The following is a 17,785-nucleotide window of genomic DNA, read 5'->3' as shown; positions in this document are numbered from 1 at the left end:
AGTATTGCATCATTTACTTAATACATGGAAGTAGATCAACTTAGAAAGAAAAAAAATGAATTACCAAATACCAAAATTTTCTTTATTTGGCTTGGCTTCGCAGACGAAAATTTATGGAGGGGTAATGTCCACGTCAGCTGCAGGCTCGTTTGTGGCTGACAAGTCCGATGCGGGACAGGCAGACACGGTTGCAGCGGTTGCAAGGGAAAATTGGTTGGTTGGGATTGGGTGTTGGGTTTTTCCTCCTTTGTCTTTTGACAGTGAGGTGGGCTCTGCGGTCTTCTTCAAAGGAGGTTGCTGCCCGCCGAACTGTGAGGCGCCAAGATGCACGGTTTGAGGTGATATCAGCCCACTGGTGGTGGTCAATGTGGCAGGCACCAAGAGCTTTCTTTAGGCTAATTCCTTTTAAAATGGATAACCTTTCCTTTAGAGAATAGGAGAGAAAAGGAATCAAAAGAATAGGGGTTTTTTTGGAAATAATTTATTAACGTTTGAACAGTTGAAGTACAAATATGGAATAACTCATGGTACAATGTTTGCATATCATCAATTGAAAGCTTACTTAAAGGATAAATTGGGAAACAACTTGAGATTACCTGAAGGAAGCAACTTTGAATATGTGATTACAGACACAATGATAATTAAAAGATTTATAACGAACATGTACATTAAGATGAAAGATAAGGAGAATGATGAAATAAACTATAAACCTAAGCTGGTGGGAAAAGGATTTAAACAAACAAAAAATGAAGTATGGGAAAAGTTATGTGCTGGAACTATGAAGAATACAATAAATACAAGGTTACGCATGATACAGTATAATTGGTTATACAGGGCATATATTACTCCGCAAAAATTTAAAAAAAAAAAAAAATCGGACTCAACATTATCAGATAGATGTTTTCGCTGTGGGAAGGAAATGAAAACAACATTACATGCAACTTGGACATGTGCAAAAGTAAATACATTTTGGAAAGAACTAAATCAGATACTAAATAAAATTATAAAAAATAACATACCAAAAGAACCAGAGATATTTCTTTTAAATAACATAAGTAAAGAATTAGGCCTTAAAGTACAAAAAAAATTCATTATGATAGCCTTAGCATTAGCAAAAAAATGTATGTCAACTTGAAAAATGGAAGAGAGTATGAGAATACAGCAATGGTACATGGAAATGAATAAATGTATTCCAATGAAAAAAATAACATATAATTTAAAAAACAAAGTCACAATGTTTGAACAAACTTGGGAACCGTACATGGAACATATCAGAGAGTGCTTGCCTAGGACCTCCATCCCCTAAAATGAAAATGATAAGACAAAACAACTAGATTCAGTGTGTAATAAATAGACGACACATTTTTCTTGTTCATTTTCCTTTGAGAGAAGATATTGTTTTATGGTTTAATTATATTGTAAATGTTGAATACTAATAGGTTTTGGGGGGGTGGGTAGAGGGAAGAGAGGGAAAGGGGGAAAAAAGGGCGAAAAGACCACTGTGTAAATTTTATGAGAAACGTTTGTACATATTTTGGTTGACATGATTCAGTGTGAAAAATAAAAAAAAGTTTGCAGATAACAACAGTAGTTGGCCTCATCAGCAACAATAAGTTGCATTACTGAGAAGAGGTTAAAAAAAATCTCATGAACTGGTGAGAGAGTAACGACCCAAGTCTTAATGTGGACAAGACGAAAGAGATGATCATGGACTTCAGGAAGGCCAGGAACTACCACCCTCCACCACACATCAACAACTCTGTAGTGGAGAGAACCAAATTCCTTTGACCTATCATGGACACTCAACATCTCCTCACCTGTCAGGAAGGTGCAATAGAGATTGCACTTTCTGAGAAGACTGAAACAGATAAGGCTACTGGTCATCATCATAACAACCTTCCTCAGGAGCTCTATCGAGAGCATCCTGGCCGGCTACATCAGTGTGATACTGTAACTGAAGAGAAATGAATCAGGGGTCAATTCACAGGACCACAAGAATGGCAAAGATCACTGAAGCCTCCCTTGAAGACGGCTCCAAAAATCATTGTGGACCCCTTCTAAACTACACGCACCATCTTTTAGTTGCAGAAGAGATACACGAGTATCAGAGCCAGCATCACCAGGCGGAGGAACAGCTTCTTTCCACAGCCAATGAGAACGACCAAGGGAACTGCTCACTCAAACCATCCAAGACTCTATTAACTTCACAATATTTATTTATTTAATACTTGTCTTGCATATGTGGTTTATCTGTATGTATGCTATGTCTGGTTGTGTGCCTGAATTTTTTGCACTGAGGACCTGACAATGCTGTTTTGTCAGGTTGCACTTGTACAGGTGCCTAACCTTTTATCTGGGATCGTCGGGAACAGACACCGACCATTGTTCAAAATCTTCCAGATGTTGGAATCATTTTGATTTAAGGCCACCCGGGGTGCGCCGCCATCTCCACCCCCCCCACCCGAGTTGCGCCGCCATCTCCAACTCCCCCTCCCGGGTCGCGCCGCCAGCTCCACCCCCCCTTTGGATCGCGCCGCCAGCTCCACCCCTCCACTTGGATCGCGCCGCCATCTCCACCCCCTCACTCAGGTCGCGCCGTCATCTCCAACCCCCTCCTGGGTTGCGCCGCCATCTCCACGCACCCTCCCGGGTCGCGCTGCCATCTCCACCCCCCTGGGTCGCGCCGCCATCTCCACCCCCTCAACTGGGTCGCACCGCCATCTCCACCCCCCTCGCCCGGGTCGCACCGCCATCGCCACCCCCAAGTCACGCCGCCATCGCCACCCCAAGTCGCGCCACCATCGCCACCCCCCCAAGTCGCGCCGCCATCGCCACCCCCCAAATCGCGCCGCCATTGCCACCCCCCAAGTCGCGCCGCCATCGCCACCCCCCCACCCCCACCCAGAGTCACGCTGCCATCTCCACCACCCCACTGGATAATGGGGGTTTTACTATTGATGGGTTGTGAAACAGGATTTTAAGACAGGAAAGGTAGAGACAGGAATTTCAAAGCTTGGCCTCAAAGAAGTTGAAAACCAAACCTGTTATGATTAATTCAAAAACTTTGGACTGTATAAAATACCAAAATTGGAACCAAACTTTTGAAACATGTTAAAATTTAGGCAACCTGGTGTTATATGACCAACATTACACACTCCAAAACTCAGAAATCCGACCTGTGGCATCACAGTGATAAATGCTCATAATGCGAGAGACCCTATTGTAAATATTCTGAGTAGCTGCTTGGATGGTTCATACAAACCCTCCCTCCACCACCTCCGTTGTTTCCTTTCCTCCATCTCCCCACCTATACAGAGAGCTCTCCCTCCACTTATCAGCTCAGCTTTTTTCTTTTCTGCTCTCCCATGTTGGCCTGTGCTCCTCCCCTGCCTCATCTTTCCCCCCCCCTGACTTCCTCCTACCTCTTTATTCGGACACCTGCTTGTTTCTTGCTCATACTTTGATGAAGGACTCAGGCCCAAAATGTCGGTTAGCCTTTGCTTCCTATAGATGCTGCAAGGCCTGCTGAGTTTCTCCAGCACTTTTTGTATTACAATACAACATCCATTTTTCCCTTTCTATAAGGGAACCAACTCTAACCAGTTATATGCATGATTTAGTTCTCATAATGATCTAGCAAATGTTCAATATAACTCTGCAAGAATGAAGCTCAATTGCAGATGAACACAAACATCTTCCATTTTAATAGAGCTTTTAACTCCTTTTACCCATTTCCTGCAATGGCAAATAAAGGAACAAAATTTGAAATGATCCAATATAACAAGATACACAAAAACACAGGACTACATTCAGCTAACAGACACCTTCAGAATTCGCTGTTTAATAAATGAATGAAGCAACAGAGTAAATCTGACACCAAGAAGCTTTCTCACCTGATGAGGACATCATCCCCTGAAAGCTCACTAAGCAGCCGAGTTACAAAACTACCGTTGACACAATATTCCAGTGAAACAGGCGACATGTTAGCAATCTCTAGCACCAACTGCAAAGCAATAACATACGCAAACTTAATACTGTCAAAAAGATACAATGTAGAAACATTATTTTATAATGATCAGATTGGGTTTATTAATTTCATTTCTGAAAGCAATTCAATACTAGCTAACTTCAAATGGTACAATGAACAATTAAATTCAAAGCAAATTGAGATTTTCTTTGAAGGACAAGGCAAATTGCATTGAAGGCTCACCAGCTTCTACTTTATTTTTAATAAAATAAAGAGGGAAAGTTTACAAAAGTGTAGTAATTTTTGTCTCCACTAACTATGGCTATAATACAAAATACTGCAAAAAGCAATTTTTTGGAATTAGTCTTAAGTTTTAAATCTAAACAAACTCTGCTGGACCAACTCAGCAGGTCAAATAGCATCAGTGGGACAAAAATATAGTTGGCATTTCAATCCAAAACTATTGACTGGGGAAATGTCAAGATGCCAGTGTAACGGGACAGGTGCCTCATGTGAGATTGGCAGAGGACAAAATGAGCAAGAACCAATAAAAAAAAGGGGTTAGGGTGAATCGATTGGGTGGATGAAATTGAAATGCCAAATTACCGAATGAAAATACCTGAAGCACACCTATTTTAATGGACTAAATGTAACTACAAGTTCAGAAAACAAATTAAAATGTAGAAAATGAATATATTCAAAACCAAATCAAGAATTAAACCAGATTATGAAACCCAAGCAAACAATGAGAAAGTGGTTGGACTCAGCGGGTCATACAGCATGGAAAGAGAGAAATGGACAATATTTTGGGTTGGCTCCCTTCTTCTGGACTGATATTCAAGAGTTTATTTGATGACCAAATTTGATTCAAAAGGAAAATTTTGTAAAGGTCTCTCTCGACAAAATGCACTTTACCTCATAGACTCTGTATCGTACCACATCACTGGTGCCCATGACATCTTTCAAATTTTCTAACATAGTGGCTGTGAATAATGCATCAAGACCAGTTTTATTCTGGGCAATTCTGCAAAGGGATTTGATTGCCTGAAAATAAAAGACGACACTGCCTATAAATAATTTACTAGTGTCAGTTACTTTTTTTAAAAAAAACCCAAAGAAAGCAGAATAATCCACAAAAAGTTCAGACTTATTGTCAAAGTACCTACATGACATCACATACAATCCTGAGATTCTTTTTCTGCAGGCCAGACAGAACTTCTAAAAAGAGTACTCAAGATACAAAGGAGGAAGTGCAAGCTAACTGTGCAATACATAGTGTGCAGAGTAAAAATACTTAAATGAAAATCTGAATTTGTTGAGTAGGTGTATAATATAGGGGGTAGCAACTGTTCCTGAAACTGGTAGTACGAATCTTGTGGAACCTCTTTCCCGATGGCAGCAGTGAAAGCCAACAGAACACGAACTGGGTGGTACAGATCCTTGATGACTGCTGCTGCTTTCTGACAGCAGTGTTCCATGCAGATTTTCTTGATGGTGGTGAGTTTTGCCTGTGACATACTGGGCTGTGTCCACTAACTTTTGCAAGACTTTCCACTCAGAGATATTGGTGCTCCCATACCAGGCTGTGATGAAGCCGATCAGCACACTTTCCACTACACATCTGTAGAAACTTGCCAAGATTTTCAATGCATTCCAAATCTACAGATTTATACAATTGCCCATTCTTGCAAGAATTCTTTTTAATACAGGCTAAAGTTCAGAAATCCAGCTGAGCCATGCAACAAAAATGGAGACTCAACACTGCAAAAGTTAACTTGCAAAATGTAACTTTTTTCTGTAAAGATTGGTTCCATTTTCAATTAGATGCAATATGTATATATTCAATAGGATCATGGCTGATTGTGTACTTGCTTAGACTCTAGCATTAAGTGCCCCGAAAACTATGACTAACCATTCACAATTCTTTAAGTTGGTGTGTGCTGCTAATAGTTAAAATTTGTTGGAATTTCTCATTTCAAATCTAAATAGCCAACCCATAACCCACTCAATTCTGGATACAATGAGCCCTTCAACAGCTAGTCCTCTGGATCAAAGACAAATTGCTTCCATTCCCATTCTGAAAGTTCTGAGGCGACTGAAGCATCCTTTAAGGGTTCAACAGACAGGTGAAACAAGTGGTGCTTGATGAGACAATTTGGTGAATTGGTTGTGATGCCCATATGCTCTTTACACTGTACTCCCTTTGTAGAATTTATAAAGGGCTATGTCCCTTCATTTATGAGCAATTTCCATCCACAGATTTCCACGAGTCAGAGACGATTTTCCCCAGTGCAATTTAAGATACCTTTCAATCAATAGAATCCACATCGAATCAATGGGAACAACTGTTCAGCCACTGGAAGACTATTATCAAACCAAATCTACACAATTGTTCCTAAAGCACTCAGCAGGCAGACTCCTCTATAATTACTGCAATTAGTGTCTTTTCCTTTCTTAAATATCATCATCAAAAAGCATCTCATACATCAGAAATAAAAAAAAATACGGTCATGAATTGCCTGCTAGAAGTAGTTCAGAGAGAATTTTATCTGCTTCAGAACCTGGTGCTTTTTAGTTGCCAAGAGTTTTCAATCTGCTGCTGGTTCCAAATCTTGCTCGTTTCTCTCATTAATCTAGATTTCAGAAGGAAAAGGCCAATCTTATTCAAACTCATTTTAGGAATCAATCTAGTGATTAACCAATGCACCAAGTGTATCTTAATTTAAATATGGATAGAAATCTGCAAATAAATTCTGCAAAATTCAAATCTTGTATTCCAAAGAAAATCTCATCAAACTCTGTGACAGCTCAACAGGCATCCTTACTTTTTTTAAATTTCTCCTTTACTTTACAGGTCAACATAATTTTGTCTTCCCAATTGCCTGCTGTATCTACATATTTAACAAACAGAGATCCTTCTGCACACTGCTGGATTCTTACTAACCAATTGGTGCTTTTTAAAATTCATCCTACATAACCTCTAAATATCTCTTGGAAGTTTTCTTTCTTTGACATAATTTAATGTTGAGAGAAAAGGGCAGATGGATTTTTATTTTTCATGAAAAGTGTCCAGACAGTCACAATTGGCTAATTAGCTATATTTTGTGCTATAAACTTAATAGTTCCATTAAAAATGTGCACCTTCGATATCTTCAACATCTCCACATGAATGGAAATTTTATTTAAGAGAGACACACATAGTGAAAATGTTATTCTCAAGTCAACTAAGGTAATCTTACCTCATTTGCGATAGATATTCTCTCACTTCCAATACTATGGATCATTTCCTTAATAAATTCAGGAGAACCAAGAACTGTCACAACTGCATCTGCACACTCAGAAATCCGTCCAATCTGGAAAAATGAACATTTCACGTGAGATTTCAAAAGGTATGTGCAGCTTGCATCCACCACTTCCTAGTCTATTATCATCTCATCCCTACAGAGCAGTTGCTAGCTATTTTTGTAAATGTTATTTAAACAACATATCCCAACGTGCTTATTATATTTTTAAAAAGCACAGGGAGAGCAGCATTATTTCTTGTTATACTCAAGTTACTATTTGCTACATTAAGCTGCAATAAGAGTGCATGTCTTGGGGGGCATGGCAAGATGGCGTAGAAGAAAGACGTGTATTCCACCTTTCCCTAGCTGGATTACTAAATACCCGGTTTTAAAAAGCATAAGTGGTTAAAAATAATATTTACAGTTGTTTAAATAACAGTGATTTATTATGGCGACTAATGTGAAATAATCTAAAACTCAACTTCAGAAAAAATTACCATTCAAAAGTGTGGAAGAACTGAGGCCTACCTGCATAGCTGAATCCACGGAATCGTCATTGGGAGCCTCCAAGCCTCAGAGGACTCCAGCCCATTTGAGTCTGACTTCGGCACCGATCCTGCCTTCACAAGATGGCGCCGACACCTTGGTGAGTTCAGCCATTGCCAACCCGCGTTCATGTGAAGTCGTGCGCACGGGCGGCACGACCGACAAGGGGACCTGCGACTTTGCTGGGCAGCCCGGCGGCTTTGCCTGGCTTGCGTAAGGCATCCCGGGTCCGAGAGTTGCTAGATAAAGTGTGGGCTGTGGGGGAGCCCGAATGCCGGCATCCCGAAGAGATCGGGGTGCCAGCATCAGGCGTCCAGACCCGCAGCCGTTCAGTCAAAGGACTCACGATGACTGAGGAAGAAGAGGAACTTACCTTATTGGAACTTGCCCAGGAGGAGGAGCCTGTAGTTAAAGAAGGTAGACCTCAAAAAGTGGTGGTGGAATCTGGAATGGATTCAGTGTTCACTGTTTTGAAGGGATTGCTTGTCAAATGGACAATATGTCAAAACAAACATCAATTCAGATGAACCAAGGATTTATGGAGATGAAAATAAAAATGAATACTTTGTGTGATGAAATGTCAACTATGAAACAGGAAATGACTGTAGTTGAGTGATATTAATAGATGTATAAAATCAGTTGATACTGTGCAAGATAATTTTAAGAAAATTGAAACAGCCTTTTCTGAGTGTCAAAATCAGGTGGAACGTAATAGAGAAAAAATGGAAAAAGTGGAAGGATCTTTTGTAGATTGGGGGATTCAAAAAAGAGACTTATTGAAGAAGATTGATTTGTTGGAAAATCAAAGCCGAAGGAATAATGTGAAAATAGTCGGTTTTCCAGAAGACATTGAAGGTTCCAATCCTATAAAATCTTTTAAGTACTGGATCTCAGAGGTGCTGGGTAAACAGCTTTTTCCTGAAGGCTTGGAATTGGATCGGGCTCATAGAGCTTTGAGGAGAAAACCACATCCAGGACAAACACAGAGGGCAGTCTTGGTTCATTGTTTAAAATACCAAGATAGAGAAATGATTTTACGTGTGGCGGTACAGAAAGCATGCAGAGTCAGTCTCCATTAATGGTTCAAAATAATAATTTTTTTATACCGACTTGAGCCAAGAGGTTATTAGAAGACGATGAGAATTTAATACGGTGAAAGATGTTTTATGGCAAAAAGGCTACAAGTTTGCTTTTCGTTATCCTGCAATTTTGAAGGTTTTTTATGGAAACTTACAATCTCAATTTTTTGAGAATGATCATGATGCTTTGGTTTTTGCTAATTCTTTGCCGGAACTGTGAAGAAATGGGTGTTCTCCACCATTGTCTCCTAAGGGTAGGGTAAATGGAAATGGGTATGGAAAGAAGAGTTGACACAAAGTCTTCTTGATATTGAAGACCCAGAGCAGTCGTTGGGTTTGGAATCATTGGGTTGAATATATGGACTATACCTGATTGTGTTTAATTACATAATAAATATGTATCTGCCGGGGGGGGGGGGGTTAGATGACACTGAAAACTTTGATCGTCATCTGCTGCTAGTGGGTTCACCACACCCAGATTTTTAGGGTATTACTACCTTTGGGTGTTTCTTTTGCGTTTTTGTGTTTTTTTTATTGTTTTTTTTGAGAGGGGGGACTTTTTTCCCCTTTTTTTGAAGAATAATTATAAAGGGGAGCATTATTTTATAGTGTAAATATATTAGTAGTTTAAAAGATGTCTAAATTGAATTTTGCAACTTTTAATGTTCAGGGATTAAATAATCCAATTAAGAGAAAGAGTATTGGCTTATATAAAAAAAATGAAAATTAACCGCTTTTTTACAAGAAACGTATCTAACTGAAAAAGAATATTTGAAATTGAAAAGAAATTGGGTTGGACAGGTTTTTTTCTTCTTCTTTTAATTCTAAGAGGAGTAGCGATTTTGATTCATAAAAACTTAACATTTGATTTGGAATCTTCAGAGGGGTATGCTGGCAGAGTTTTAAGAGTGAACTGTAAAATCTTTGCTGAATTTTTATGCACCTAATATAGATGATGATCAGTTTATTTCAGAAGCTTTTTTACTGTTAACTCAAGCTAATGAAAATATTTTAGTTGGTGGTGACTTTAATTGTGTTCTGGATCCCTTATTGGACAGAAATCCAAAGAGTATAAAGAAATCAAAGATGGCAATACAAATTAATGCATTAATGAAAGATTTAAATTTGGTAGATATTTGGAGAAAAGTTAATCCTACAGAGAAAGATTTTTCTTTTTACTCTTCATGACATGACATTCGTTCTCTAGAATTAATTTATTTTTGGTATCAGCACATTTACAAGGTAGAGTATTATAAGCTGAATATAAAAGTAGAGTTATATCAGATATTCATTATCAGTTTTTTCTTGTGAAAGTTTGGAGGTAGTACATCCATCATATAGATGGAGGTTTAACCCAATGTTACTGAAAACACTAGAGTTTGTTACTTTTGTTAAAGAGCATATATCTTTATTTTTGACTGAGAATGTTAATTCTGTGGATGGTCATTTTGTAGTATGGGATGCTTTAAAAGCTTATTTGAAGGGGCAGATCATTAGTTATTCTACGAAAGTTAAGAAACAATATATGGCAGAAAGTTTAAAGTTAGAAAATCAGATTGCTGAGTTAGAGAAAGATTTTCAGAAAGATGTAACAGAAGATAAAAAAGCCACATTAGCGAAGTTGAAATTACATTATAATACTTTACAAACTTATCAGTTTGAGCGCTTAATTAATCAATCTAAACAACATTATTATGATTGGGAGAGAGAGAGCTCATAAGGTACTTGCTTGGGAATTGAAAGCTGACAGGCATCTCAGACTATTAATGCTGTTAAGAAGAATTTAAAAATTACTTATAAGCCTCAGGAAATTAATGACCAGTTTTATTCATTTTATTGATTCTTACTTATCTAAATTAAAGTTACCGGTTCTAGAAGGGAAAGATGTTCAGGAACTGGAATCTCCATTTACGGATTTTGAAATTAAGGAAGCTATTCAGGAAATGCCTAATGGAAAGTCCCCAGGGGATGATGGATTCCCTGTGGAATTTTATAAACTTTTTCATGATTTCTCTAATGTATTGTTGAATCAAGTTACTGAAGATCAGAAGGTATCAGAATAATGGTTATTCCAAAAAAAGATAGAAATCCATTAAAAATGTTTTCATATAGACCTATTTCTTTATTAAATGTAGATTATAAAATCATAGCGAAAAAGTATTAGCTAATACACTTGCTAAATACTTACCCAAATTAGTACATATTGATCAAACAGGTTTTATTAAGAATAGAAATGCATCAGACAATATATTTTGATTAATTACCTTGGTCAATGCATACTGAAAGTAACTCAACCATCCTATGGTGGTTACATTAGATGCAGAAAAAGCTTTTGATAGTGTTGAGTGGGTTTTTTATTTATTTAAAGTGTTAGAGAAATTTTAATTTGGCCCTTTTTTATTGGTTGGGTTAAGGTTTTATATACGAACCCGATTGCTAGGGTGGTGATTTCTTTACCATTTAAATTGACTCATTCAACTCGGCAGAGCTGCCCATTGTCACCAGCTTTATTTGTGGTGGCTATTGAACCATTAGCTCAGGCTATTAGACAAAATGAAGAAATTAAAGGGATGAGGGTTAAAAATGAAGAATATAAAATTAATTTATCTGTAGATGATGTGTTGATATATTTGACGGAACAGGAACATTAATTATAATTTTTTTACATCAATTATATTTGGCCCTGGAAAAGCTAAAAAAAATATGGGTTTAGAAATTCGAATTCTTGTTTCAGATATGGCTCATGTATTGGAACTTTTTTTACATGCTGTTTGGACTTGTGATAAAGTTCAATCATTTTGGCAAGGAATTAAAGTAGTTTTGGAAAAATTATACAATCTTATATTACCATTAGATCCAATGATTTTTTTTGTTGGGTAATTTGTATTTGTTAAGGGGAATGGGATTGGATAAAATTCAAATCGCTTTTGTACGTTTGGTATTATCAGTAGTGCGTAAATGTGTTGCTTGTACTTGGAAAGATGATACTGAGATTAATATATTACACTGGCTTAATGAATTGAAAGTATGTATTGTCATGGAAAAGATTACCGATAATTTACATGATAATTATTCTTCTTTTGTTAGTAAGTGGTCTCCTTATTTGAAATATATGCATTTAGATATACTTAGAAATGTTATTAACATTTATAATATTCTTTTTTTATATATATAATCTATATCTTTTGCTCCCCTTAAGGGAGCTGGCTGAAGAGGTGGGAGGGTGCGCTGGGTTTTTTTTTTGATTTTTAAAATTTATTTTTTTATTTGCTTTGTTTTATATATATTTTTGTAAAATAATTTTTTGATTATTATTAAACTGTATGTTATGTTTTTTTCTATCTTTTAAATAAAGTTTGAAAAAAAGAATGCATGTCTTGATGGTCTGCAAGGGGTCAACCTTTTTACACAAAACTATATGATTAAAATTTTAGGAATCGAAGTTAATAACTTGAAATAAGGATGTTGCCTAATCTTCCAGCTGTGGCAACTCATAGAACAAGTTTTCAAAAGAAACTGAAAACAGTCAAACATAAAGAACACTTTTGAAGAAAGACCCTTCTTACCTGCGTCAGTGCCAAGGTTTTTACACGGTCATCAGAATGCTGAAGTCCCTTCTGGAGCTCCAGCTTGTAATTTTGAACCAGGCAGATTGGTTCCAAAGATTGCAAAAATCGCTCCAGAATGGCAACACACACATCAATTTGTTCCCTAAAGAGACAAAATTGGATATAGGCAAAATAAAATTTACAAAAAAAATGCACTGGGTCAAGTACAAATTTGCTGTGTGAAACAAGATGATGCTGCAAAATTCTTTTCAAGGCCAATAGGACAATTATGCATGTTATTTCATCTGAGTGGGCAGACTAGAACCAGGAATCAGCCTTACTATAAACGATTAGCTCGAGGCAAGCAGAAATTCTCCAGCCCAGAGGGAGGTTGACACGCTCAACAAAAAATGAGACCAACAGGCTTTTGAACACTATTGAATCCATGAAGAAGTGAAACTGTCAGAGATTCAGTCTTGGTCCAAGTGATTGGCTCAAGGAATTTTATCATCTATTGAAGCTCATTTTTTTCCTGAGTATGTATTATCAAATGTCTGCAATATCAGAGCTTAGCCAGTTGAAATATTCCTGAGTTTTGCTTTTGTTCTTTGAATGACAAAAATCTTTATTCATACCAAGCTTTAATATGCTTGATAGGTAGCAAGGACATGTCTATTACAAACTCCTGGTTGGAATGGAGTTCTTAATTATCAATGGCAGTGGTTGGGACTTCAATCAAATGAAGTCCAAAGTGGGCAAGAGTAGCAGGCCTATTCTGTGAATGGTATTAGTGAATCAACTGCATTTTTAAAATCAGAAGCTTTCTTGGTACAGTACCAGTGTAGAAATTAACAGATTTATGGAATTCAACTCAAAGCATTCATTAAAATAGGCAACATGAAATATAACAAATAACATTCACAACCAAAGAAATGCAAGTGATTTCAAACATAGGGATTAAAAAAATATAATTCAGCAACTAATCAAAATGCATTGTATTGAAAACTAGTGACAATTCAAACAAAAAGTTAAAAAAAATATGCATTTTATAATGCTCCTCACATTTTCCCCAAAATATTCGCAATGTAATAAGTGATCACTTCTACAATACATACAAACATCAGAACAATTTGCATAGCATTCAGCAAAGTTTCACGAAAACCAATTGAAATACATTTTATTTAGCAAAGGGAGGCAAGATACCAAACTGAACCAGCTGTCACAGTAAATAAACAGGAAAATGTGCAGAGTACACAAAAGTGCTGGAGAAACTCAGAAGGTCACACAGCATCTCTAGGAAGTAAAGGGTAACCAATGCTTCAGGCGCAAGGCTTGTGTCGAGCCCTGAGCAAAAAGTAGGCAGACTTGAATAAAAATGTGGGGGCAAGGGGAGAGGAGTACAGGGTAACAGGTCATAGGTGGATGTAAGTGGGAGGTTACATGAGAAAAAAAAGCTGGAAAGAGATAGGGGGGTAGCTCATGGTGTTCCACAGGGGTTGGTGTTGGGGCCGCTATTCATGATTTGGATCATGGCCAAGTTTGCAGGTGATACAAAGGTAGGTGGAGGCACAGGTAGTGTAGAGGAAACACAGAGGCTGCAGAAGAACAGACAGATTAGGATATTAGACAGAAGATTAGGATATTAGGCAAATTAAATTTACCTTTATTGGTCAGAAAGTGAACAGTCATGCACTTTGTTAGCAAAAATAAACAAGCAGACTACTTTTAAAATAGGGAGAAAATTTAAAATACCTAGATGCAAAAAGACCTGGGCATCCTCATGAAGGATATTCTGAAGGTAAACTTGCAAGTGAAATGCTGGTGAAGAACACAAATGCAAGGACAAATTTTTGAACAGCTTTAATCATCCCGGTTCCCAAGAGGTCTCAGTGACTTCCACCCTGTGACACTGACCTCCACCATTATGAAATGCTTTGAACATCTGTTGATGGAATGCATCAAAGCACACCTCCCAGACAATGGACTAATTTCAATTTTCCTATAGAACAAACCATTCCACAGACAATGCTTATAGCCTTATCCCTTCACTTTATCCTGACCCACCAAGTGAGTGACGCCTCATATGCCGGACTGCTATTCAATGACTTCAGCTCAGCGTTTAATATGATCATTCCCCAGAGGCTGGTGGAGAAGCTGTCCTCATTGGGACTCAACACACCTCTCTGTGACTGGATTATGGACTTCCTAATGGAAAGACCAGTTTGTCTGGGCACCCTCACATTGAGCAGCGTTGCACCTCAAGGCTGTGTACTCAGCCTGTTCCTGTTCATGTTGCAAGTTCTTGACTGCATTGCCAGATCCAGCTCTAACAGTGTCATCAGATTTGCAGATGACATAATAGTAGGTGGCCTCATCAGCAACGACAAAGAAGAGGTGGAAAATCTCGTGATATGGCGCAAGAGTAACATCCTGAGTCTCAACATGGACAAGATGAAAGAGATGATAGTGGATTTCAGGAGGACCAGGAATGAACACCGTCCACTACACATCAACAACTCTGTAGTAGAGAGTGGAGAGCACCTTGGAGTTTACTTAACTAGTGACCTATCAGGCTACTCAACATCTCCTCACGTAAAATAAAGGCACATCAGCAACTGAACTTCTGAGAAGACTGAAGCAGACACAGCTACTGGCCACCATCATATCAACCTTCTATAGGAGCTCTATCAAGAGCATCCTGGCCAGCTGCATCACAGTGTGGGTACAGTTGCTGCAGGGAAATGGATCGGAGGTCAATCCACAGGACCATAACAGCGGCAGACAGGATCACTGGAATCTCTTGCCAATTTTCAAACACTGTGGGGACACTTTTTGAATCACTTTCAAAATCTTTGACAGAAGTGTTGACTAATGAGGTAATTACTCTGATAAGAATTCTGTCATCCTTTTCTTTAGCCAGTCAGCTTTTTTTCATCGACTTGTCAGTACTATCCGAGTTGATTAGTTTGTTTATCTTTTTAAAGATCCTAAATCTGAACAGTTAATCTTCTATGTATTCAAGAACGAGGAGGCATCTTTCCGATATTTTTCTATAAATTCAGGGTGCACTCATTAAACATTGACCAAAACTGGTCAACTCTCCTCCACGGGCTCTTGAACAATCTCTTCGACAAAGGCCAATTGCACAAGGAGACCGAGCACAGCAGGGAGGCGGGCGGGCTCACTACTTCGCAGTGAGACTGTTCATGGTCCTTTCTCAGAGGCCGAAACAATTCATTGTTCAAAACAGATCTTAAACCACAACCACTCCCCGAACCAACGCCAATTCTTCCAATGCATAAACTCGCCTGTCATCGCTCTCCAGCAAGTTGAACAGCACCCCAAAGCGCAAGCCCGTCGCTAGCTCCCTTAGCGTGTTCAGAGGCACTGAATTCACCGCGGCCTTCAGCCGATTCAACTCCACCAGAGGCTCACTCAACTCCGCAATCTCGCTCAACAGCTCTGTCACAGAGGACGCCATCTTCTCCTCACTCACGCGGGGGGGGGGGCACCAAAGTTCTTCTCGCGATACATCAGCGCCCTGGGAGTTGGAGGCAGATCTCGCGAGAGAATGAACAACCGCTCTCTTCCTTGTCTTTGTTGTGCACGGTTGCTGGAGTAACCAGGGCAGACTCGAAAGTGGTTGCCCCTCTCAGTCATGTCAACAGAAATTCTAGACTCAGGTTTAGCTCGACAGCTTCACACAGGTAATGGTGGAATAATGATTTATCATTGAACTGGGAGTAATGGTGAAGTTGATGGGAGAAATGGTCGGCTAGCAGATGGTTTCCAATGGTCAGGATCAATGTAAGATCGTTGTTAATAAACCGAAATTCATTACTATTAAATCCAAAGCCAGGGCTTCGTTACTGCCGCGTGAAGTTACTAAGACAACAGAAAGAGATTTCATGCAGGAGGGAGTAAGGAATACAAAACGATTGTTACTTAGACTTGCATGAAAAGGTGTGGAGGGAATCTTATGGGAAGCGCTACGAGAAATCTCTGTTTCTCGCATGGTATGGTTCCATTTATGGATAGAATCCATTCCTGGAAAAAAAAGCCCCTTTAATTTTGTGCGTCAAAAAAGCTGGGCAAAATGTATTATGTATTTTCTACATTCCATTCCCATTGAGGCAATGTACCCATGTTTTTTTTTAAAAATGGAATTATAAATCGGGGACATTAAAAAAGCAAGCTGCATTATAACAAAAAAAATTATGAATAGGAATGTTCACAAATCGAAGAACAGTGTAAGATTGTTTGTTATGTGTCAGGGTAGCAATGTGGCTCAGTAATTAGTACCTGGATTAGAGACAATATTCAATACACATGGCTCTCTTCTGGATGCTCTGCTTTCCTCCCACATCCTAAAGATGCAATGGTAAGTTAATTGACTAGTGTGAATTACAGCAAAATGGAAATGTATATCAAAGGGAATTTTTGGGCATTCAGGAAATAGAGAGGAAGTGGGACTAATGGGATTGTTCTCTCGCGAGTTAACATGGTATCAAGATCAGTGTGTACAACGTTTTGAACCAATATTGCAGACACTGTTCTTGGGAGTGTTTGCTCCAACCTACCAAATGCAAGGTAGGCAAATAACCAAAAAAAAATGCAAAAGGTCACTGAATTGTCTGGGAGCATTTACTGGTTTTATTTAACATTACTGCTAAACAAGTTGGACTGCCTCAGTGTTTAACAATAACTTGAAAAAAAATTGCAGGGTTAAGGGGACAAGGAAATTAATGTTGGCAAGGATAGTTTCTCCAGAGCAATGGTTCAGGTTCAAATGACATCCTCTGCTCTATTATTTTAATTCGTATTCCTTGAATGTTCTTTGAATTGTTACCAACCCAGAGGACCCCAGAACCCAGCAGCAATAGATATTCACCAAAACAAATGGTTACTTAATCAAAAGTTGCTTTTAATTATCTTTAAACATGAAAAGAGAATCACATTTGAACTTAACTCTATTGGTTTAACTAACCTAACTTAACCCCCTTCTAATTCTAAGCGCAAGTGTATATAATGTGTGTGTAAGTTCAGAAAAGTTCTTTGATTCACAGTCCAATCTCACTTCTCATTCCTCCAAGTTCACTGGTTGCAGGCAAATCTTATACTGTGCACTGAATTTAACATTTATGAACTTTCACCAAGCTTTGGTGCTAGAAAGGTAAATGGTTACCACTCAGGAAGGTCCTTGTCAGTTTTCAGAGAGAGATTTGTTGTTCCTTTTTAATCAGCCACTTCAGTATCTTGCTGACGAAACTTGCCCCATCAGAGTTCTCCAGATGATATCCTCTTTCTTTCAGGTCATCACAGAGTTCCTTTTTGTTTCTCTTATTCCAAGTGAAACATTAG

The 17,785-nt window shown here is 38.5% G+C and overlaps 2 protein-coding genes across 5 annotated transcripts in view; one reads left to right on the top strand and one right to left on the bottom strand.

Moving 5' to 3' along the window:
- psmd5 (proteasome 26S subunit, non-ATPase 5) overlaps nt 1-15,918 on the bottom strand; it is a 62,052-nt gene extending 46,134 nt beyond the window's left edge. For 2 of the 3 annotated variants that reach the window (XM_069885873.1, XM_069885863.1), the window contains exons 1-5: nt 15,733-15,918; nt 12,443-12,587; nt 7,207-7,320; nt 4,883-5,011; nt 3,894-4,003 (exon numbers count right to left, since the gene is read on the bottom strand). In XM_069885873.1, coding sequence (XP_069741974.1) covers nt 3,894-4,003; nt 4,883-5,011; nt 7,207-7,320; nt 12,443-12,587; nt 15,733-15,905 — 671 coding nt within the window. In that variant the 5' untranslated portion in view covers nt 15,906-15,918. The remainder of the gene's footprint in view (nt 1-3,893; nt 4,004-4,882; nt 5,012-7,206; nt 7,321-12,442; nt 12,588-15,732) is intronic. The other variant, XM_069885868.1, reaches the window with a different exon arrangement.
- A 96-nt stretch (nt 15,919-16,014) lies between these two features.
- The window catches only part of ccdc180 (coiled-coil domain containing 180), a 136,624-nt gene continuing 134,853 nt past the window's right edge, over nt 16,015-17,785 (top strand). Inside the window, exon 1 of one of the 2 annotated variants that reach the window (XM_069885833.1) lies at nt 16,015-16,131. The gene's annotated coding sequence lies outside the window, so the exon portion shown is untranslated. Of the gene's footprint in view, nt 16,132-16,161; nt 16,232-17,785 lie in introns of those variants that run through there. The other variant, XM_069885842.1, reaches the window with a different exon arrangement.

Source organism: Narcine bancroftii, chromosome 1 (genome assembly GCF_036971445.1).
Source record: "Narcine bancroftii isolate sNarBan1 chromosome 1, sNarBan1.hap1, whole genome shotgun sequence".
In the NCBI taxonomy this organism is placed as follows: Eukaryota; Metazoa; Chordata; class Chondrichthyes; order Torpediniformes; family Narcinidae; genus Narcine; species Narcine bancroftii.
Note: the sequence above shows the minus strand (reverse complement) of the source record. Positions and strands in the feature narration are given on the sequence as shown.